The sequence below is a fragment of the Mus pahari genome, chromosome 2, assembly GCF_900095145.1.
Source record: "Mus pahari chromosome 2, PAHARI_EIJ_v1.1, whole genome shotgun sequence".
Classification (NCBI taxonomy): domain Eukaryota; kingdom Metazoa; phylum Chordata; class Mammalia; order Rodentia; family Muridae; genus Mus; species Mus pahari.
The window spans coordinates 100,729,949-100,753,085 of record NC_034591.1 but is presented as its reverse complement, the minus strand read 5'-3'; the positions used below and the strand labels follow the sequence as shown (position 1 = coordinate 100,753,085).

Below are 23,137 nucleotides of genomic sequence, written 5' to 3'. Positions count from 1 at the left end.
TGTACTTACATATAATAAATAAATAAATCTAAAAAAAAAATAAATAAAAGCATTTATTTGAAAATATATCTAATTATTTTTCAGTAAAAATCTAGTTTTAAAATGGACAAAGTAACAATGGGAGCAGAGAAGATAATTAAACAAACCAGGAAGCTACAAATTCCATCTCCAGGCAAAACAGGGTTCCTCTGGCCTGTGCCACACAGGACACTGAAGGGCTCCCTGACTTCACTTCCTACCTCGTCCAGGAAGTGAACTTGCCCCTTTCTGCTTGAAGCTGTTGTGAGTGGTTCTCTTATTGTTCATCTTCACTTTGTCTTTGTGAGACAAGGTCATGCTGTGTAGCCCAGGCTGTCCTTGAGCTCGGCAGTCTCCCTGCTTCGGCCTCTGGGATTGCAGGTGTATACCACCAGTCTTTGCTTTAATGTGTTGACTTCTTGTGAGATAAAATTCTTTCTGCCTTGATCCAGAAATATTATGCTGCCACTATAAAAATTCCTTGTGGAAAATTCTCTCTTAAGTTTACTGGGGAATTTTAAATAGTTATGATGAAGTCTTTCAAAAGGAAAAGGCAAAATTCAATATATTAGAGACACCTGTCCAGCCAGTTCTATTGCAGGACTAATTATCCTAGCTATCTATCAACATCTGAATGGACAGCACTGCTTAGTACACAGTGGAGTTTGTGCAGCCATAGAGGAGAATCAACATATGAAGTTTGCAATAAAATGGATGTAAACAGAAATCATTGTATTAATCGAAATAAGACAAATTCGGAATAAAAATTCAAATTCAGAATACAATGTGTGTGTGTGTGTGTGTGTGAGAGAGAGAGAGAGAGAGAGAGAGAGAGAGAGAGAAGTACAAGCAGACTAGGGGAACAAATAGGAATAATGAGTGGGGGAGAAATGGAAGAGAGGCACATGCACAACAGACCCACATGGTTTCTGCTCCCCCACCGTGGGTGCTTTACTGAGAATCATCATCCCAGCCTCTAAAAGTGGCTCTGTAAACCCATCACCATGGCCAATGACTACATGACTATACAAACCATCACACTAGAGCTGCATGTGGTGGTACACTTGAGAGGCAGACTCAGGAAGATGTCTGTGAAAATGAGGCCAGCCTGGTCTATATAAGGAATCCCAGGACAGCCGGGACATAGAGAGAGACCCCATGTCTGTCTGTCTGTCTCTGTCTCTGTCTCTGTCTCTGTCTCTGTCTCTGTCTCTCTCTCTCTCTCTCACACACACACACACATACACACACACACACACCACAAAGGAGACAATTCTTACATCACTACACAGCAACATCTATCACAAATTGAGAGTCACTAGAGTGGTGTAACTCTGGAAAGAGAGTCTCCAAGCAGAGCCACAGGCCCTCAGGGATCTTGAGTGTCTACAAAGATGGCATTTCATATTAGTTGGAGGAAAGACAGGACTGTTAAAGACCTGGGTCTTGGACAGTCAGCTCATTGTTTGGGATAAGCTGATCCATCTGACATTGCATGCATACCAAATTAACACTTAAATGTGGAAAATAGAGCTTCAAAAATCAAAGAAAAACACACACTCACACACACATGGAAAAAACAAGCAAAGGAAAACAAGGACCAAGTAGACTAATTATGAGCAAATTCCTCTGCAGGAAGTGAGTTAAACACAGTACTCGAGATCATATCATGCAGAATAGTCAGAACACACCCAGATGCTCAAAACCAGGGCCAAAACTGGGCAGTCCGGGAAAACTGAACAAGTTATCCAGAGAAGTAGCTCAAGCCGCTAATTAAAAGAAAAAGTGTGGGTGAGGAGATGGCTCGGTGGCTAAGAGTGCTGCCTCCTCCTTTAGATGACCTGGCTTTGATTGCCAACACCCACATGGCAGCTCACAATTGTCCAGAATTCTAGTTTCAGATTATCTGATACCCTCACCTGATCTCCATGGCCACCAGACACACATGTGGTGCACAGACATTCACTCAGGAAAAACTCCTACACGTAAAATAATAATACCTAGTAAATTATTTATACTTTATATTATAGAATTATTATGTTTTATTGGGTATTTTATTATTGTATTTATTATAAATATATTTTGATATAATGATTGTATATTTTTATATATACTATAAAATATAAGATTATAATATATATCATATTTTAATATAGTATATATTATTATATAATAATAAACTTGTATATATAAAATAAACAAATAAACCTTTAGAAAAAGATAAAATGGGAACGTGCTCAGGTTCGGGGCGAGTAAGGAAGGGGTTAGGGAACAGCTCTGGAGGCTTTCAGATTGCTGAGACATCATTATTTTATTCCTCATACTAGGAAACTGCTGGCTAGAGTCAGAGCAATTAGGTTCTCTGAGGCTGTTAATAGAAACACAAATCCATACAATATGAGAAGTGCTGGGGTTTGGGGGTGCAACTGCAGCTCTATTCATAATAGCCAAGATATGGGTTCTGCCTAGGTGCCCATCAACAGACGAGCAGATAAACAGAGTGTGGTAACACAATGGAGTTTTATTCAGCCATAAAGAAGAATTAAACTGGGCTCCAGTGAGAGCTCGGTGGGTTAAGGCTTTTGCCATGGAGTCTGGTGACCTGGTTTCCATCTCCTGGATCCACGCGGTGGAAGGAGAGAACAGACTCACAGGAAGTTGTCCTTTGACCTCCACACAAGGGCTGTGACATGCCATGCATGCACACGCATGCACACAGAGATAAACAAATGGAATTTTTAATTAAAGAAGCATGCTTTAAATTAGTCAGTTACCAGAAAATAAATGTGACTGGAGGTTGTTGTATTAATGGAAGTTAAATGACATTAAACAGAATCAGAAAGACAAAGGACACATGTTCCCTCTTTCAGGTCTTAGAATTGTTCCTATACACTGAAAACCATGAAGAAGAGAAACAGGAAGTGGGGTAAAAGGGGAGGGAACTGAAGGGAGGAAGTGGGGCCTGTGCTAGGCTCAAAGTGTGCATTGGAGAGCCATTTTCTGTGTGAAAATCAGTACCACATAAAATCAATACAACCAATAAACAAGCAAACAAACAGCAATAAACACACAGTCCTTCCTAGAACCCTTGAAGAGCTTTCCGTCCTAAGGCAACACAGGAAATCTGATGAAGTCAAATTCATCCTAATGTGGTTCCATTAAAACAAGCAAGCAACCAACCAAAAAAGTGTCAAAGCTTGGTAAGAGGAGAGTGACTGAAGAGACCAGAGAGCTTGGCTTCTCTGGAGCAGTTAATAAGGAAGAGGACTGTCCTCATCCACTAACCTGGATAGACATTCACCAGACACGGCCAAGGGCAGCAGCAGGGATGTGTGAGGTTGTGTGGGTGTGTATGCATGTGCGTGTTTGTGTGCACTGTTTGTACAGTAAACTCCCTGTGTGTTCTTGTGTACCCACGTGGGAGCACTCTGGCAGGATAAACACCTCCCCTTCTGTTCCCTCTGAAGACTAGAAGTTGATCAGAGTAGGAAAATTTCTCTCACCATCCTTTGTATAATTTTTTAAACCCCCAACCCTGTGCTGAGGAAGACCCTAGTTCCTTGAGCACACAGGATAAGTGCTCTCCTGCTGTTCTCCCAACCTTCACCCCAAACTCTCAGACTCTTCAGCGGTGTGTTTGTGTGCATATTCAAGGATTCAAGTGAATGCAGATCAAGTTGTGTAGTTAACAATTTACTAAACAATGTGATTTCATGACTATTAACACAGCATTTGCAAGGCATTGGGTGTCCTGGGTAAGGACAAAAGACAAGAGGGTGTGGGTGGGCCAAGAGCAAGCCCAGCACCTTCCCTCCCTCCCTCCCTCCCTCCCTCCTTTCTTGTTTTTTTTTTTTTTAATGTGAAATACTTTACAAATGTTTATTCACCCTTGCACAGGGGCCATGCTAATCCCTGTGTCTTTCCAAGTTTAGTATGTGTGTGCTGATGCCACACCCAACATCCTTTTCGTAAGTGAGAAGTGTCTGCCTATGGTGTGTGGAATTGACCATCCCTCCGCAATTCCCTCCTTCCCTCTCTCTGTCCCTCCCTCCCTCACTCCTTCCTTCCAGGTCTAATCAGGGACTAAAATCTAGAGTCCCCAAAGGAGACAGTCATTAGATGTGATGACAGTTTCAACTCCAATTCACACACAAAATAAATCTCAGAAAGATTTAAAAAAAGAAAAGGACCTGAGGGATGTCTACAACACAGCCACAGAAAGAGGGCTTGTTTCCATAGTGTATAAATAGCCTTTCTAGGCTGGAGAGAGAGGCTCAGCCACCGATAGTGATAGCCCTACTGTTCTAGCAAGGGCCCCAGGTCCCACCACCAGCACCCACACGGTGGCTCGAAAGCATTCATAGGCACACATACATACAGGCAGGCTAAACGTTCATACACACAAAATAAGTAATCTTAAATTAAAAAAAAATGCTCTTCCAAACTTGAAATAACAGAAGCTAATTCAACACGTAAATATTAAATGCACAGTGGAGAAAATTAAAATGCAGAATACGGAGTAAGGCAAGACTAACCTCAGTAGCAGTTTAAAACTGTGGTTGTGTTTGTTTGTTCACTTGAAAAGATTTTACTCTCAAAGCTAAAGAATGATGTCAGTTGGGAGGGAGTAGTGAATGACTTATGTATTCTTGCTTGCTGGGAACATGAGCTAGTGTGTTTTGGCATAAAATACATAAATATCTATAATGGCTTTGTTGTGTTTTTAGAAGTTTGCTTCTAAGAATTTATCTTGTAATTATAACCATACCATGCATCTGTGAAATGATTGTAGGTATGTTGTTATGACGATTTCAAACATATACAGAATTAAAGAGAACAGTACAGTGGATGGCCACTGTCCCTAGTGTTCACTGTCATCATGGTAGGGACAGTTCTATTTCTTTGGTATGGCCACAATTTTAAACAAAACATCATGTTACTTCACCCACAAAAAGAGTACTGTTACTGCAATGAACATTAATGTCCACCTCAAGTGTGGTGGGGCCACCTGCAACTCCGGCACCCAGGAGGCTGAGGCAGGAGAATTACTACAAGTTCAGGGATAGGCACCATTTTAAAACAAAGCAAAACAAAATGACAACAAAACCCAGGCAACAATTCTTTAATATAATGAAAGATCTCACAGGCTATTATATTTTCCAAAATAAGATTAAAAATAAAATGACTGGTTTAAATTAAGATGCAGCTTTGGGGCTGGGGAGATGGCATGCTGGCAAAAAGCACTTGTTCTGAAAGCTCAGGGATCTAAGTTTGAGTTCCCAACACCCACACAGAAAGATGGCTTGTGCCTGAAACCCTAGCACTTGAGGTCAGAGACAAGTGGATCTGAACTCATCAACCAGCCTGACAGATATGGCAAAATGTCGAGCTTCCAGTTCAGTGAGAGACCATGTCTCAAGGCAATTAGACAGGAAGGGAGAGCGGACAACAGGCCTTGTCCTGCTCTGACCTCTGCATGTACTTGCACCAGGTGTTCAGGGCACATTTACACATGCACGCACACACACACACATGCACACACGCGTGTGCACACACACAGAAAGGTTAGCATTGTATAAAAGAAAAAGAACCAACCTGAATGCCCATCAATAGGAGATTAGTTTTAAAAAAATAACATGCTAGCTATGCACAATGGCACAGTGTATAATTTATTCAAAAATGAATGAAAGCATTCTAGATATATTTCCACACATATTTGCTAAATAAGAAAAGGAGTTTGTGAAAACATTGCATGACTTTGCATACATAACTCATATGCGTATGCTTTTCAGTTATTAGAGACATCCTTGGAGCAGATGTAAATCACACAGGAAAGTAAGGGACCTCCCTCCATATATGGCAAGGCAAACTGGCCTGATGGACTTTATGATTGAAAAGACATCACACTTCTCAGAAAACAAAGGCCATCACAAAATTAAGAAGCAAGCTATAAACTAGAACAACCACAAAAGCATTGAAAGCAATGGTGTGTGTGTGTGTGTGTGTGTGTGTGTGTGTGTGTGTGTGTGTGTGTGTGTGTGTGTTATAATACAGAATCACCATGAACCAATATGGAAAGGAGTTTTTGAAAACCCTGACAGAAGGAAGAGCCAGCAGCAGAGGAGCCCCTGCTGGGCTCATGGGTGTGGGAAGACACTCAGCTTCCTTAACAGAAGTGAAGTTAGCCACCAGGTACTCAGAGTCTCAAAGATCCACAAAGTTAAGGGATGGGCAAAGGTAGAAGTGAGAATTATTAGATTTTTTTTTTCAGAATAACTGACAATACTATGCACATGCAGATAGGCCAGGTGTGGTGGCTCGCACACGCAATGGGGAACTGGAGAATCCAGAATGAGAGATCAACCTTAGCTACATACTGCATTTTAGGTCAGCCTGGGCTATATATACAGACTGTTTTAAAATGTCAAAACCAGGGGGCCAGCAGATGGCTCAGCTGGTCAAATTGCTATGCTGCCAAGCCTGAGGACCTTCCGCTGGGTTACAATCCCTCGTTCCACAAGGCAGAGAAATCTAACCCTGACCTCCAAACGTTTACTCACACTCACACATGCAATAAGTAAACAAACAAACAAACAAACAAATATGTAAAAACCAAATCAGAGGCTGGAGAGATGGCTTAACAGTTAAGAGTACATATCACTCTCTTGTAGAAAGAGCATACTGTTCTTGCAAAGGATTAAAGGGTGGTTCCCAGTTCACAACTGTCTGTAGTCTAGTAGTCTGTAGCTCCAGCTCCAAGGTTTGCGTGTGCACGCGCGCGTACACACACACACACACACACTGAACAGTAAAATTGTAAAATATTTAGCAAGAACAAACTCACCCTAAATCAACAAACTTAACAAAATAAAATAAGTCATGAGAAAGGGCTAGGATAACCTAGGGAGCCCAGGATTTGCCCAGAGCAGGACATGGAAAAAGTAACTGTCCCCACATTCTAAATAGGAAAGTAAATTGTCACCACCAAGAGCAGGTTGGAATTATCTTTCAAATTATAAACATAGACACCCTTTGACCCAGTAACCCACTTTGAGGAACTCCCTCAAAGAATATACCCATCAAGTGGAAATAACTAAACAAAACAACCAGGTTTATTTACTACAGAGTATATGCAATAGCAATGGCCCAATGTCCATTAATAGCACACTAGCTATGTGACATATCCATACAAAGAAAAACTATATGTTTGTTAAATACAGGCAAGGATTCTTTATATTTAAAATGCGGTGGAAGGAAAATAAACACATAGCTGTATAGATGTGAAAAAACATGCAAATGATCTAAAAGAGAGGATTACAAAGCCATAAAAATGACTGCCTTCTTACCTTAGAGTTTAAAAGGGAGGTGGGGACTGGGGGTGGTGAGAAGGCTCAGCAGATTCTAGGCAGAGATCTGGGAGATACAACCTGCGTTCCCTCCCCAGGACTCAGACTATAGGCAGGAACAAGCTCTTCACAATTGTCCTCTGACCTCACAAGAGTGAACACACACACACACACACACACACACACACACGCACACGCACACGCACACGCACACGCACACACACACACACACACACATGCCTGCACAAGAAAAAGAATCTATAATAAAACAAACAAACGGGCACGTGTGAAGGAAGTTTGGGTGAATTCCCCACTTGACAACTGAATGAAATATTTTAAATATGTAAGCCTTTCAAGTCAGCATTTTTGCTGCTAGGAACTTACTTCACTGAAACATTTTAAAAAATCTACACAAAGCCAGGAGCCTTAGGAATTCATTTCACTGTATTTACACTAAATCAGACCAAGTGCAGGTCCTTCCCACCCTATATAATTAGCTTACTCAATGGTCAAAGGATGCAGAGCTGTTGGAACTGCAAATGCCTAAGGCAGTTTAAAATTTTCACCGGTGACTTTCAAAATAGCTTGGGGAAAGTGCGTGGAAGGGCAGGGAGGTGCTTCTGGCGGTCTTCTGCCCGGGGTTCTGCCTTCCTGTGAAGTGCATATTCCCATAGAAAGCCTGCTAGGAAGCTGAGTGTGGCCTGCCCAGGCTAGACCCTAAGGATGGGATCCCCCTGAAGCTGCAGAGTCCGTGAGGCCAAGCCTCCAACGAAAGAGGGAGCAACTCCTTTTTCTAAGACACTGCATCTTATGGGTCGGTGGGGTGCAGATTTATCTAGTGGTTTTAGCTAGGTCGTTCTTAGATTTTTGTTGTTTTGATTTTTGTTTTACTTTTGTTTTTGGTAGTCTTGGAGGCTGACCTCGAAGCTGAGGCAATCTTCCCGTCTCTGCCTCCTCCTATAGCCTGCTGGCATTACCAACCCAAACACTACTCTGGTCAGCCAGTTTTGGCTATTTTTGCTGGTCGAGCCTCCTTAGAAACATCCTCTGCAGCTCTGCACTTCCTAAGACCTTGCAGTAGACTCCTCTATGCTTTCTCAGTGCTCTCCCCCCCCCCTGACTCCCTGTCTCTCTGTCTCTCTGTCTCTGTCTCAGCGCCCCCCTCAACCCGTTGCACAGACACAAAGGTGCAAGGTGCACATGAAAAAAAAATTAAGGTTGTCCAGTCTAGTTTTCAATGATTCTCAAAGTTAGAAAATTTAAAAATAAGATGCTGTCGATCTCATAGTTTAACAGTTAAGTTACATGCTTCTCCTGTCAATATGAATGTATAACGCAAAAAAAAAAAAGGAATTTCAGAACATTCATTTGGGAGTGGTCATTAACCGTCTCATGCCTAGGAAATAGGTAAAAGTAACAAACGGTCATTTTTTATTTATTTGATAAATGTTTGAGTGCCTGTTGTGAGCTGGGAACGGGAAAATGGCGTGGACTTAGCAGACATGGTGTCCACCTCTCCTCCTCTACGGGCACTCAAAAAAAAAAAAAGAAGAAAGAAAGAAAGAAAGAAAGAAAGAAAGAAAGAAAGAAAGAAAGAAAGAAAGAAAGAAAGAAAGAAAGAAAGAAAGAAAGAAAGAAAGAAAGAAAGAAAAGAAAAGAAAAGAGAAAAGAAAAGAAAAAAGAGGCCCCCTGCTCTCCTGACGCTCCCTCCCTCGCCGCACGATCCAGGAGTCCAGTGCGGGACAGTTTTGCAGCCATGAGTCTTAGGAGACAGCAAATCTCCAGGCTAAGATACACCATAGGCTCAATCATGCAGGTACAGGGGGGTGCACATTGGTGTCTGTGGACGGAGTCAAGAAGAAAGGAGCACACAGCTCAGAGAGCAAAGGGTTTGCGAGGGCACTGTCTCTTCAGGCTGACACCAGGCTTCAGCTCACAACCTGGAGGCCTGGACTTGATTGCGTTCCTCCTTGACCAGGAAGGCCATATCTGTCCCAGGATTGCTGGCCCCTCTACGCAGCGTCCAGGCCGCTGCAGGCGTCTGCAGGAGGCGGAAGAGCCTTAACCGCCATTCCGGATTCAAGGGAGGACGAGCCCCGCTCTTAGGCTACCCTGGGTCTCCCGGGAGGGCTTTTCGGCCTCCGCGTCTTTCGTTAGACCTGCGGTGCAGAACAGGAGCCTTCACAGTCTCCGGGTTTCAGGAGAACCAGGTTCTCTCCATTTCTCTCATATTAAACGAACAGGAAAAAAAAGGACAAAAACAAAACAAAACAAAACACCCCATAGGCCCCCCCTGTCGCCGATTAAAATGGAATGGGAGAAATGTATCCAACCAGGAGAGGAAGCGGAGGCAGTTGAGCAATGGTGTCCAGGCCTGTGGGATGCATGGATACCCTTTCTCATGGATGGTGCTTAATCGTGAAGATGAGTTTGGAGGCGGAGCCCGCCTGCATCTCCATCTCCCTAGCCGCACGGATCCATACCCCCAGTTCCTGCATTCCAAAGATTTGTCCTCAGCGTGCAGTCGTTGGGTCCCTTGGATGTGAGGATCCACCGCGACTATGTAGAAGAAAGCTCGAGAGAACAGAGCCATTTAACTCGCCCCCACAGTTTTCTGAAAATGAGTCTCGGGCGGAAGAGCGGTAACAACGCCACGTTCTGCCACCTGCTTCAGTTTCCTGTGGGGTGGGAGGGTGGTTAGAACATAGAAGCGGGAATACAGACCCAAATCAAGAGCAGCACATACCAGCGGGGAGAATGCGGCTCTCCGGCCACCCACAAACGAAAATAATAGTGAAAATATAAGACAAAACACCACTGAAAAAATTTAAAAGGACTCCTCGCAAATACTACAAATCTTAAGAATTAAACTTCAAATTTTCCGAAAGCGCGATTTTCTGAACGGTTCTACAGCCCACAACATACATGTTTCGAGCGTATGCAGGGCAAAGTTTCCGAATGCATCCACAGACTGAGATATGGAGGCCTCCTCAGAGGCCCAGGATTGGTTGGGGCTTTGCCCAGCTCTCTGAAGTCCAACGCGGCCTGGGGCTTGCTGCACAGCGCCTGCTCAGCAGGACCAGGCCTGAAGCCTGGAGGTCTCCCAGGCTCAAGGGCCAACTTCAAGTGACCATTCTCCTGGGTGCTCCGTCAAGGCTGGCGGAAGGTTCTGAACGGCCAAATCAAATCGTGCTCACAGTTTAAGCTGTTTCAAGTCCAAGGCTCGGTCTTCTTAGGGACCCCGTGGTCCTCTGAGTACCGGGCGCATGCGTTCAGCTTCTGCTCCAGGGCGTGGATGACTATGCGGGTTGTGCTCCTCGGAAGAATCTGCCATTCAGAGACCGAACTTGCAAAGGCTATGGGAGGCTAGAAACGGGGCATCTGGTTTGGAGACCTGGTTTGGAGACCTGCCGAGGGGACAGCAGGCTTCAAGGGGCACTGCTGACAGAGCAGATTATTGGTGCCTCTTGGCATTGACCTTACAACTGTGGAGCCTTCGCAGAGCTATCAAAATCAGTTGAATTCTCTTCCTGGTTGCTACGGAAAGCACCAGGGTCTGAGGCAAAGGTGGTGGCAGAGGCAGGCTTGGATTACCAAATGCAGGGATCTGTGAACTACACTTTTCCCTCTTCTGGTCCCAATCCCGCTCCACTAAAAGAGTCAGCTAGGCTTGGCCAACTGCAGGGTGAGAGCAGAGTTGGAGGCCCCATTCCTTCTGCTGTCCGCTTCCTGGCCGCATTGGTGATCCCCTTCCAAGACAAAACAAGAGGTCCTTCCCACACTACCCTTCCTTGACCAAGGGACGGGCACAAGGGATGCCTTAGGGACTGTGGCGTTCTGGAGGAAGCCTCACTGTGGAAGTCATCTTGGTGGCGCAGTATTTATGCCAGCGGCTGGAGACAACACCTCCATTTTGAAGGCAGGGTGAGCAGACCAGCGAGGGGGGCCTTCCCCGGCGCCCAGCTTTGTATTCTCGGAGGAAATCTGAGACACTGGCCAAGCAGGGGTAGTCAGATGGTCTCTGATTCTCCTTTATCAGCTGATTCTTTTCCTCTAAACTGCTGGCTTTGCACAGCAGCTCATTCTCTGGGGCCACGATGTGTGTGTGTGTGTGTGTGTGTGTGTGTGTGTGTGTGTGTGTGTGTGTGTGTGGTGTATGTGTGTAGTTAAGACAGGCTTCTGAGTAACAAGTCACACCACCCCATCCATTAGAATCTGAGGGTCACTCCAGTGCTACCCCACTCCTTCCTTATATACAAATATTTACGGAGTGTTTTCTGTGACAGTACCTTGGAGCCTCAGCGAGCTCCCTAAAGAGGAGGGAAGCATGGAGGCAGGAGGTGAGACAGCAGTTCTGCTCACCTCAGCCTCCAGCTGTCCTTGGCCTTTCCAGTGCTAAAAGCCTCTCTCGACCAATCCCACACCCGGGGATGGGAAGGAGGGTGAAAGGAAGTGGAGGGGGTGGGGTCATAAGCTCTCCCTTGCAACTTTCAAGGGCTTCCCTAGAAGGTATGAGGGGGCTGTGTACTCAGAGGACCAGAGGACAAGGGTAAAATGTGCTAAGGACTTTCGGGAGGGCTGTTCATTTTGGACAGTGAGGGCTTGCCTTCCCCAGTGTTGGGTTAGCTTTACTCATGGAAGCCTCTACCCTCAGCTGTGGCGGGGTTTCGAGCAGCGACTGACCCTGCCTAGGAGGGATTAGCAGTAAATGATGTCCCCAGGCATTTCAGGCCTGTAATGACAGTCTCCTCATTAAATGGGGGAGGGGCAGAGGGATTTACGAGTTCTGCATTTGCTTTTTATTTCAGTTCAGTAACTATTCATATTTAATATTTCCATTATATTTTACAAATATAAGGGAATTTACCTTGTGTGGGTACATTATAAAAGTATACCCCTGAAGACGTACCTGGGCAAACTGACATGTGTCTCTACTTGACTTAAATGGCTCTACCCAAGAGGATGAAGGGCCACGTCTTACTCCCACCTATGCAAGTCTGCACCAGAGACAGTCCCACTGATGAACAAGAACAAGATTTATTTGTTCCACATAAAGGTTGGTAGAATGGAGGATGGTGGTGTTTGGGCGCAGAACTCAGTCATCCTGTCCAGGGGAGAAGCCTGTTCTTATTGCATAGCTCTGGCAAGGTCCTTAGCCTAAAAGCCTGGGTTGTGCCTTCATTTCTGGAAGCCTTGAAGACTCCCTCAACAAAACTCAACTGGTGGTCACTCCTTGTCCTTAGAACCCCTCAGATGACAAAATGGGATTCATATTAACCCCAGGTAACCGGCAAGTCCTCACACCTGCCGGGATTCCTGGTGGTATAACTGCCTTACACCACCAAGCGGGTCCCTAGAACAGCAGTAGCCACCCAGCCTTCCAATGACCACACACCTATTCCCAGGCGTGTTTCTTTATTCAGGGTCCCTTTATTAAAGGTCTCTTAATTCAAGAGAGCTTCCTGTACCTCCACGCCTTGCCCTAGCTGGCTCTCAGATTCCCAGGGCCACTCACATGGTGGTGGTGGGGTTCAGGAAAGCTGCACTCCACCTCCTGTAAGATATTTGAGACTTGGGTGATAGAAACCTAGGTTTTCCTAGGTAAAAGAAAGTTGGCCACAGGCCTCCTGAGGCCTGCAGGAGGCAGCTAGGGGAAGCCAAGTGAGTGAATCCGAAACCCCAGGATGGCGGAAAAACAACAGGCCTCAGGCCTGAGATCCAGTTGACCGCAGGACCCGAGACTTCTTTCTCCAAGTATCTACCTGGGGGAGGCCCAGACCCAGGATATTGGCATTGGGGGGGGGGGGGTTCTGGATCTGGGTGAGCGATGGCAGGAAAGTGCCGTGAAAGCAAGTTTGCCGCGGGGCTGGGGGATGGGGGAAGGCGCTCGGACTTCAGGCTCGGACGGGTGGAGCCGAGGAAGAAAGCGATGGCCAGGCCAGGCGAGGAGCGCCAGAGCCGGCGGTGTCCAAGCGAGTGGGAACCGGAGCAGCAGAGCCGCGGCGGGGCAGCCTACCCCACCACCCACCCAGCCATCTCTAAGCCTCAACCCACGCAAGGCCAGGCGCTGGGAAATACGGCTGGGTTGAGGCGGGGAAGCATCCGACTGCTTGCGTGGCCCAACCTTCCTCAGCAGCTGCCCACTCGGGTCCCTCCCAATCCTGTCCCTACAGAGCGCGCGTGACTTTCTCCGCCCTTGCTCTGAGAACCCCGGCGAGGAGGCCCTGGCTCTCGGTGTCGGGCTTCCCCAACTGATTCGTGTCCTTACTACGCCAACCAGCCCGGATGGGCCTAGAGAGAGAGCACTGGTCCAGCAGGACGAAACAAGGACTCTTTCCAGCCCCCTGCTTTGTCCCCCGCGTTCAGCTCAGTGTCCCGCACACAATAGGCACTCGGAGTAGTTACAGGATGAACTACCGAATGAATGAACCACTGTATGAACTGAGAGATGGACGCTGTAGGGAAGTCGGAGGCCCCAGAAAAGGCAGCTTGGTGGCCCAGGGAATCAGAGCTGTGGCTGTCCCCTTACCTCGTACCAGGATGCGGCGGCAGTGGTCCGTCTCACTGAGCGCCTGCTGTCCGTCGCTGTCCCCTCCGCTCTCCCTGGAGCCCGCAGGGCTGGAGGCAGAGGTCCCAGCAATCTCCCTCGGACTCGCGCTACCTGTGTCAGCACGCAAATCTCCGTGACGCCCGCTGCGGTCACCAGGCTCCTCCCGGCGCTTGGGGCCGCGGTCCCGCTCCGCGCCCCCATCGCCCATGCCCGCCGCCACTGCTGCTTGGGCCACAGCAGCCGCTAGTCCTAGCTCGCGGTAGCAGGTCCTTCCCTGCCCCTCCCCTCCCGTCTTCCATCGGCCCCGCCCCCTAGAGGCCCCGCCCCCGTCGGCGATTGGGCGCGAGCTGAGGTTCTAGGACTCTGGGTGGATCCCGTGGGCGCAGCGGAAAAGGAGATTGTTCAGCGGGAGGAAAGGAGGAGGAGGGAGTGAGGGGGAAAAGGGACGAGGGGAGGGAAAGAGGAGAAGGAGGAGGGATAGGAGGAAGAGAGAAATGTGGAGAAGGGGGAGGGGATGGTGTCTTCGTGCCTCCTCGCGTGGGGCGGTGTTTAGAGCCTGGCAATGGGAGACTGGACTTCCCCATGGTACAGAAGACTGCCCCACACCCTCTCATAAACTTTATTACTCCCCATCCGTTGGTCCCTCTCGCCCCTCTTCTCTCTGATCCCTATATCTCCAGGGAAATGCACCTAGCTTTCAGGTTGACTCCGCTTGATGGATAACTCAGAGCTCGAGGAAGGCGACCCTGACTCGACCCGGCAGAAAACAGGAGGTTTGTTGGGCTCCAGAACTTGGTGTGGTGGGGACGGGAGTAGAGAGTGGGGTGTAGGTCTGGGGTTCAGGGCGCGCGTCCCCCAGCTAATCCCACACTCACACTCAGGCACACAGAACAGCCACTTATTGTGGGAATCCCGCGAGTTTCGCCAGACAAACCCGGGAGACGGATGATGTCCCCAGCCGGGGTGAGATGCGGAGCTGGACCCGCAGACCTCCAGGTTGTACTGCCAAGAGCAAACGCTGGGCTCTTAGGGAGCTCTGAGGTTGTTACTCCTGGGACTGACACCTACACCTAGAGAATGAGACTGAGCTCGGGCTTGCCCCTTGTTCAGTGCCTGCTCCGGATCGGTCTCTGGACGGGAGCCTGTGTCCTCTTGGCTACACGGTCTGCAGAGTCCCGCTTCTGTTTAGACAGCGTCAGGAGGTGTGGGGACCAGTCTCATTGTAATGGACTCAGCATTAAAAGAGGTTGGGGGGGGGGGAGATTGAGAGGGAAGGTATGTGTGTAACCGAGGGTCTATGGCTCCTTTAAAGGCCAGTATCCCGATCCTTCAAACTCTTCCCTTCTTCCACTTGCAGATTTGGAATAAACCAGGTACTAGGGGGCGAGCCAAATGCTTGGTGTGAGTCCAAGCCAAGGTACTTCAGGAGATCAAGACCTGGTTGAGGGTGTCTGTGACCACCAAGGGTAGACTTGTGGGGTCTCTGTCTCTGAGATTGAACAGGTGTGGGGTGTGGGGAGTCCGTCAGTGCCTTGGTCTGTGATCCGTGTGTGTGTGTGTGTGTGTGTGTGTGTGTGTGTGTGTGTGTGTATTGTCCAATCCCAGGTGTCCTTAACCAGAGGAGATGTTGGTAGATGTGCTCCATCGACTTGGTGGTTCTCACTGATTCTTACAGTGCTGGAAAGGGAAAGAAAAGAGGTGAAGAGAGGATTCCTGCTGGACCCTACTCACAAAGAAAGGAAGGGGGAAGAAGACAGGACTTGTTGGAGAAGGAAGGAGATGTAGGCAGAATGCTCTGAGCCAGAGACAATAGAGGAGGGATGGCTTCTATGGTGTGTAATAGGCCGGCAGAGGGGGCAGTGTGGACTGACTGTCAGTGCCTGCCTGTTGTGTGGGAGGGAGAAGAGGGAGGGAAGGAGGGAGAGAAGGAGGAAGGGAGAGAAGAAGAGAGGGAGAGGGCTGAGAAAGCACCAGCACTTTGCATAGTTAAGGCAACTAGAGAACTGTCACCCAGCTGAGACCTAGGCGAAGTGGCCAGCCTTGCTGGTCCCCTCCTAGCCCACTCTCTGGAGGGCAGTAGGACTTCTCAGCAGCCCCCCCAGCTCCCCCCATTGACCACCTTACCCATACCATCTGCATTTATCTCATCTCTGGCTTTCTCAATTTTTAAAAGTATGCCTTGCATCTAGTATAGAAAAACAGAAGCAGCAGAATCTAGCGGAAGATAGACCTCATACCTCCGCCCAAGCAGCCTCCCCTGCTGTCTACAAAGCTGTGTTTGTGCCTACAAAAGCAGAGCTGTGTCTTTTCACAATGTTTTCTTTGGTTGGTTTTTCCAATCAGGGTTTCTCTGTGTAGCCCTGGGTGTCCTGGAGCTCACTCTGTAGACCAGGTTGGCCTCGAACTCAGAGATCTGTCTCTGCCTCCGAAGTGCAGGGAATAAAGGTATGTGCCACCACCAGCTTCTTTTCATGATGTTAAATCTTCACTTCACTGATGGAGGAGGCCAATCAGTCTTGTTCCAGGAGGCTTTTCTGGGCTCGGTCCATGAGCTGGACCATCCTTCCTGGAGAGGCTGATGTTTTCGGAGAGTGCTTTGAAACTAGAGTCTGGAAGTTTGGACTCTTCTGGGTCTCCAGGTGACCTGGAAGCTCTCAGGTGATCGGTTCTTTGGTGTCACTGGTCTCTGGCCAGTCTGCACTCGCAGAGACTGCGGAGACTGGAGATGGCGGGACCGGAGACCGGCGGAGACCAGAGACTGTGGTTCTTTAGTGCTGTCCTGGCTAAGGAAGTCTGGGTGCTACTGTATTGTTATTTGGCCAGTGAGTGCCACAGTCGCAGTGGGTGAGGGGATGGTGTTGCACTTCTACTCGCAGGGCCAGCAGCAGGGTGAGCCTATGAATTCTGCCTGCTGTGAATTCATGGGGCTGAGGTTTTTCTCTTCTGAGTTAGGGAGGCAGGAGGCCTGGATTTTATTCCTACTATGTTCTCTGGTCCTTCGTGCTGCCTCACATCCCAACCTGGCCAGAACCCTAGAGAACCCTCTCTTCCACCCTCATCCTTCTCCTCTCTCCCTACCCCCTTCTTCATTCTCCATCCCTCCCTTCCTCTTCAGGATCTCAAGCAGCACAGCCTGGCCTCAAACCCACAGTTCTGTAGCTATGATCAACTTCTGATTCTTGTGCCTCCACCCCTAGGATGCTGAAGTTATAGGTGTATGTCATCACCTTTGAAAATGCAAGCTTTATGCAGGACCAGGAATCAAACTCACAGTTTCTTACATGCTAGGCAGGCACTCTACTGAGTGCATCCTTTCCTGTGAAATGTATCGGAGAGCCAGAGTGAGCAGCCGAAATTATAACACAAAGATGGTGGAGCAGAAGGACCCGAGGATGTGATGACAGCAGACCTGGACCCAGTTCAGTCTAGTTTTTGCTTGCTGCTTCCTTCTTGCTGGGGTGTGCACGAGGTGAGGGGGGGGGCTCTCTACTTCATCCTCCAGGAGTCTGTGTTGAGCTTAGGCTCTTGGGCATGGCCAGGCTCTTTCCTGGTTTGGGAGTCCTCCCAGATATCTCTAGGGAGGTCCTGAGGAGCATTTTTGTGTTGTCCCCAGAGAATCCAGTGTTTATATTTGTTACCACTTCGAGTTCTCCCATTGCTAAAGGGAGTTTGGGGTGAGCAGGACAAACTGTGTGTAGACCTAGTCCTGGCTCAGAGATGAACCAGAGCTGGGCTCAGACCTCACCGAAAGGGTCTACCCCTCACTTCCTTTCCCAGCCTCCCATCTGGAAGCCAGACCTCTGCACAAGCATGGTACAGGAGGACCGGCTCCCCTGCCTATCCCATTCCAGAGGGAGCTGATGGTTTCTGAGCATGGTAACCATGCCCGAATGAGAAGGGGGAAGGTGGGAGGGGTTGAGTTCTCTGAAATGTCCTTGTGGGTACAGAGATGTGCCAGGCTCCTCTTGTTCTGATGCCTAGCCTCCTCCTGGGTTAACACTTCCAGGTTCACAGAGATATTAAAAAAATGGTTAAACATGCCAGTGTTTGTCATGTAAAGTGACATACACTTTTCTTTAAAATATTTAATTTTATGTATGAGTGCCTTGCATGCACTTATGTCTGTGCACCATGTGTGAGCCTCGTGCTGGCAGAGGTCAGGAGGGTTGGATTTGTTAGAGCTGGAGGAGTTACTAGAGTTATGGATGATCATAAACCACTAAGTGATGGAAATTGAACCCAGGTCCTCTAAAAGAGCAAAAAGCGATCTTACCCACTGAGCCATTTCCTCCAGCACCTATGGACACATTTTAAGCAACAGATGATGACGATGATGTGTCTGTGATCTGGTGCTCTGCAAAGAGCTGAACCCTTAGGACAATGGGAGCAGGTGCAGAACTGGAAAGGTCACTGCTGAGGCTGGAGCAGGAACTGAAGCAGATTAGGGCTAACTGATTCCAGCTGGGGATGCCAACTCTTCCAGCCACTGTTCTGTTGGACTTGGCCCACAAGGGTCCTCAGTTGGCAGAAGTGTTCTAGGCAGGATCCCCACTTCCCAACACTGTGGGTTCCATAGGTATGGCTCTGACCTGTCTGTCTCTTGTGGGTCTCCAGACTGTTCCTTTAGCTCATGAAGGAAACCTAGTCAGAGTTCTGTCAGAGTTCAAGAGGGAGCCAATACCTGCTACCCATGTGCCAGCCCTGAAGCAAGGAGCTGACAACTTTACAGAGCTGCTGAGTTCCTGCCTCTAGTCAGAAGGCTACCCAGGGCTGGCTGTGGTGTGACAGTGGCGCTTATATTGGCATATAACTCAAGTATCACACAGCTCACCTGTTTATGGTGTACAGTTCTGTAGATTTCAGCATATTACAGTTAAGTGCAACCATCACCACCACAAATATTAAAGCATTTTCATAGCATTTTCATAGCTAAGGATGCCTTCTAGATAGAGTGTTTGTATAGCAAACAGAAAGGCCCAGGTTTAATTCCCAGACCACGGGGACCAGCTATGCTGGGCATGACTGTTATGCCAGTTCCTGGGAGATGGAGGTGACAAGATCAGGAACTCAAAGCCATCTTTGGTTTCATAGCAAGTCTAAGGTCAGCCTGAGCTACAAGGGACCTTGGAGGGAAACTCACCTTTCAAGCCCCACACCACACCACGTTCCCTCTCAGTCCTGAACCACTATTATCACTTCCTGTGATTTGCCTGTATGGGGTGTCTCATATGAGTGGAATCTTACAGTGTGTGCACCAGTGCCTGGCCTCTTTTTCTCAGTGTGCTTCAAGGTTCTTTTTTGTGTAGTATATACAAGCACTCCACTCCTTCCTATGCCAACTAGCATCCACCTTGTGACAGAGGCACTTCTACGGTTTACACCGTATTCGTATTCAAATTTCTTCTTAGGTGAGAACATTTGGGCTCCTGATTCTGGGTGTCTAGCCTGCAGCTCAGCTAGGAGAGGAGCTTTCTAAGGAGCCCTCAGAGGGAGGCTCAGGGAAGCATCGCTGGTCACTGGGTGGCTGTTTGTATGCCTTCAGTCACCTTCTGGAACCATCTTTTCCCATTCTGTCCGATGAGGATGGGAGGATGGACCATGGAGCTGCTGGCTCGTGGGGATTATGGTGCTGGAGAGTGACTCAGAGCTGTGGGTCTTGGCTAATCTTTTATGTCACCAACTAGATACTAATGGGTTGCTTAGCTTCTGTGTCACAGTGTCTCCACCTATCTAATGGGAATGTTAGTTCCAACCCCTGGAATTGTTATCACAGGTTCAGGTTCATTAATTTGTGCAGACCATTGGCTCCCATGTCTGGTGCCAAGGAGGAAAACCAGGCTTGTATTATTTAGGTGTAAAGTCAAGCACACACCATAGCTCTTTGTGGTCCCCCTTCTTCCTCCAGAGGAGGTTTCGGTAGCTAAGGAGGACAGGGAATGGCTTCATTCGTGACCTCAGCTGTCCCTGTGTCTGTCCAAGGTAGAGGTGCAGAAAGAGCTCAGTTGGCCACTAGGGCTCCAGGACAGCACAGCAGCCAGCAGAGTCGAATCTCAGAAGCATCGTCTGCTTCTCTAAAGAGCCATTAGCTGTGAAGTCCAGACTAGAACCCTGTTCTTAGGCATCCAACTTGGACACCTGGCACAACTACAGCCCATCTTTCCTTGTTTGTAGTTCTTGTCCAGTGTCCACATGGAAGCTAGATTTGAGTGGTTTCTAAGCCTGAGCTGCCCAACCTGTCCACCAATCCTGTAGCCTTTCCCAGCCCCAGAGAACACTGTGGGAGGCAGCTAGACATCACCTTTCGGTTGTGAGAAGCAGGCAGAGCTTCCCCCCAGCAAGTAATGGCCCCAAGGCTGGAATTTTCAGGTGCTTCTTGGAGCCCAGAATAAACTGCCCTTACTATTCCCCTGTCTACCTTTGAAGAGGAACCAGTGTCTTTCAAGTCCTTCTGTGCTTTTAAATTTGCGGACTGTCACTACTGAATGAATCCAGCAAACCAGCATTTTAAAAATGGTTGATTCCAGTGGGACAGAGACATTTTGCTTCTGGTGTTTGTCAGGAATAACAGATTAAATTTCCTCTCTTGCCACCCTGCTTCCATGTGAAGGAATACCACCACACAAGGCCACCAATTACCCTCTTCCACATTCCCAGGACTGAGGACCTGGAAGTCTTGTTGAACCCGAGGCCTCTTTGCTCCCTGGTGGGTGGCTGGGGAAATTTTGGAGACTCCTAGCCTTGGGTGAGCTCCCCTCTGCATCCTGTCTCACTGGGGACTGAACACAGGATCTTTTGTGCGAGCTACACACTCGCTCTGGGAAGTGACTTCCAATAGGTGGAGTTGTCTTTGCTGGTGCTTGCTGAACATTCCTGGGAATGCCTGAAGACCCCAGCCCTAGGCTGAGCCCCTCACTGCAGTTGCAGCTGAAGGAGCCCCTAAGGACTTTCCCAGAAAAACCTTCATCTATCGAAGGGACATGTGTGTCTCTAGAGATTTAGCTTTGTAGTGGACAGCTAACTTCATTATGTGATGCAGGGCCAAGGCTGGAGATCTTAGAGGTCCTAGTTGGGTGGGGCCACCAGGTGGTTCACAGATGTGAGCCAGGCAAGCCTAGGGTCTAAGTTCTGGTATCTAGTTTAGCAGTTTGAGAAGACAGGAGACATTTACACAGCTGATATCTGAAAACCAGAAAGGAAGCTTTCTCACCTAAGCTCTGTTCAGCTACGAAACAAAACAAAACAACTTCCAGCAAACCCGCAGACGCACACTTTGGGGCAGGTGTGCAGGTGTGATCTAATTTCACCAACTTTAATAACCGGTTTTTATTTTACAGAGAAAAACATACATCTATGAAAATGCAGGATATGAGGAAGTATATGAGGGCAAATTAGGAGTCCCTCCAGTCAGGCTCCATCCACTAGGATCCCCGTGTTCTTGTGCCATTTCAGACAGAAAACTCCCTCCTTAGAATCTGGAATGACCTCCTTGAGTCTGCGGTTCTTCCAGCCTTTCTGGCTTTGGCGGGACACCAGATTCTGGTTTATCCTTCCCCGGCCCTCGTCCTTGGCCAGCCACTGCGAGCACTGCTTTGCCAGACCACCAGTGTGTCAGTTCCGGAAGATTGGTATTTGTATGGTTATTATTTTTGAAAAAAGAAAACGAATTAAATTAAGGGGAGTCAAGGAGAGGGATATTTGTAGCTGAGGCCATTGCTTCCGTGTGGATCCCTGGTTGTGCCCTTCAGAGCCTCGGGCCGAGAGGGAGTGTGGGGGCTATGGGGCCCCCGGGAATTAGCGCGTGGAGTCGGGGCAAGAGTTGGGGTGGATTAGCGGGTTCAAAAGCAGGTCAGGGGGAGCTAAGCGTGGCGACCAAGTCCGTGCTAGGTCAAGGTCCCTGGCAAAGGCTGGCTTGGGCGATCTGCAGGAAGCCGCACCGGTCCGCAGCTGCCCAGCCAGGTACCAGAGACTTGCAAAGGGAACCCATGCTCGTCTGTAATAATTTACAGGACCCCGTTTGGGCTCCCTGGTTGAGCGTGTGCTCACCTGAAAGACAGGATTTCTCTTTTACATTTTAACCTTTTCTTTCTTTTCTTCTTTCTGTTTGAGACAGGACCTCATTCCGTAGCCCGGGTTGGCCTCCAGCTCAGGGCCATCCTCCTGTGGAACCCCTGAGGTCACAGCGTGTCTCACCAAGCCCCACCTCTTTGTTTTTATACTCCTTCTTTTCTGACCAGATAAATACATCGACCCACGCAGGTAGAATTTTCTTCTCAAGAGTCTTTTTCTTCTCCTGACTCCATCTGGGTCAAATCTGGTGGGACTTCCGAGACACAATAAAAGAATCGCACCCTTCTCTCCCAGCGCGGAGTACCTGCGGTAGGGAGGGAGAGCTGGGAGCAGCTGAGCCGCTCTTCCCTTTCCGAAAGGGAGAGAAGTGACTCTGAGCCCCGAACGTTTGTAGGGCCCTGGATAGTCCTCCTTTTTCTCCAAAAGACTCGTGAGTTTTCACAGGGAACAAACTTGGAGACTCGGTGGAATTCGAAATCCTGGTCTTGTTGGTGGCCTAAGAACAATTCACAAAGCAGCCGGGTGGGGATGAATCCTCGAGCTCTACCGAGGGTGGTAGCCCCTCCTGGTTCGCCACCTCCAGTGTCCCACGCTGCAATAGCCGGCGCTCGCTTGGGACCTGGCATCGGGCTTCTATTCTTTCTTCTTTCCCTCCCGCGCTGTGCAGGCCCAGGGAGTGGGGTGCGCGGATGGATTTTTTTTTTTTTTTTTTTTTTTTTAAATCCGGTGACTCTGGTCAGGCTGGCTTCACGGAGTAAGCCCGACCGATCCCTGCAGGGGAGAAGTTTCCCATTTCCAGCTCTGGAGAAAGCGCGGAAACCGAGGTGGCAGGGAGCTGTGGAAAGCGGAGGTTGCTTGGGAGAGGCCTGGGCTGTGGAGTCCCCGGGCGGCTCCCGCGACTTGTCTGTAATGCTTCCGCGCTGTAGGCCCTGGATGCTGGCGTGGCCGTGCAGGTTGTAGAGCTGCAGACCGGGATGGACCGGCTGGTGCGAGGCTCGGGTACGAGTGGAGTAGGTACGGTACGTGTGGCTTGTCTTCGAGACACAATGCAAATACGCTTCTGGGTTCCCAGTCCCATGGAGCCTGACATCTTTCCACTGGAAAAACGCCCAGAGTTGAAGACACTGTCTCTCCGTTCTTAAGGCCGGTGTTCTCG

The 23,137-nt window shown here is 48.5% G+C and overlaps 1 protein-coding gene, 1 long non-coding RNA gene and 1 pseudogene across 2 annotated transcripts in view; 1 reads left to right on the top strand and 2 right to left on the bottom strand.

Annotated features, from left to right (window-relative positions):
- The window catches only part of Vax2 (ventral anterior homeobox 2), a 25,351-nt gene extending 11,210 nt beyond the window's left edge, over positions 1-14,141 (bottom strand). The window contains exon 1 of the mRNA XM_021191748.1: positions 13,894-14,141. Within this exon, the coding sequence (XP_021047407.1) occupies positions 13,894-14,122 (229 nt within the window). The 5' untranslated portion in view covers positions 14,123-14,141. The remainder of the gene's footprint in view (positions 1-13,893) is intronic.
- LOC115063450 lies at positions 3,872-3,972 on the bottom strand (annotated as a pseudogene).
- A 345-nt stretch (positions 14,142-14,486) lies between the features above and the next one.
- LOC110314253 lies at positions 14,487-22,925 on the top strand. Its single transcript, XR_002380163.1, has 3 exons — positions 14,487-14,687; positions 21,364-22,170; positions 22,759-22,925. It is a non-coding gene; the product is annotated as an uncharacterized LOC110314253 (long non-coding RNA).
- Positions 22,926-23,137: the final 212 nt, after the last annotated feature.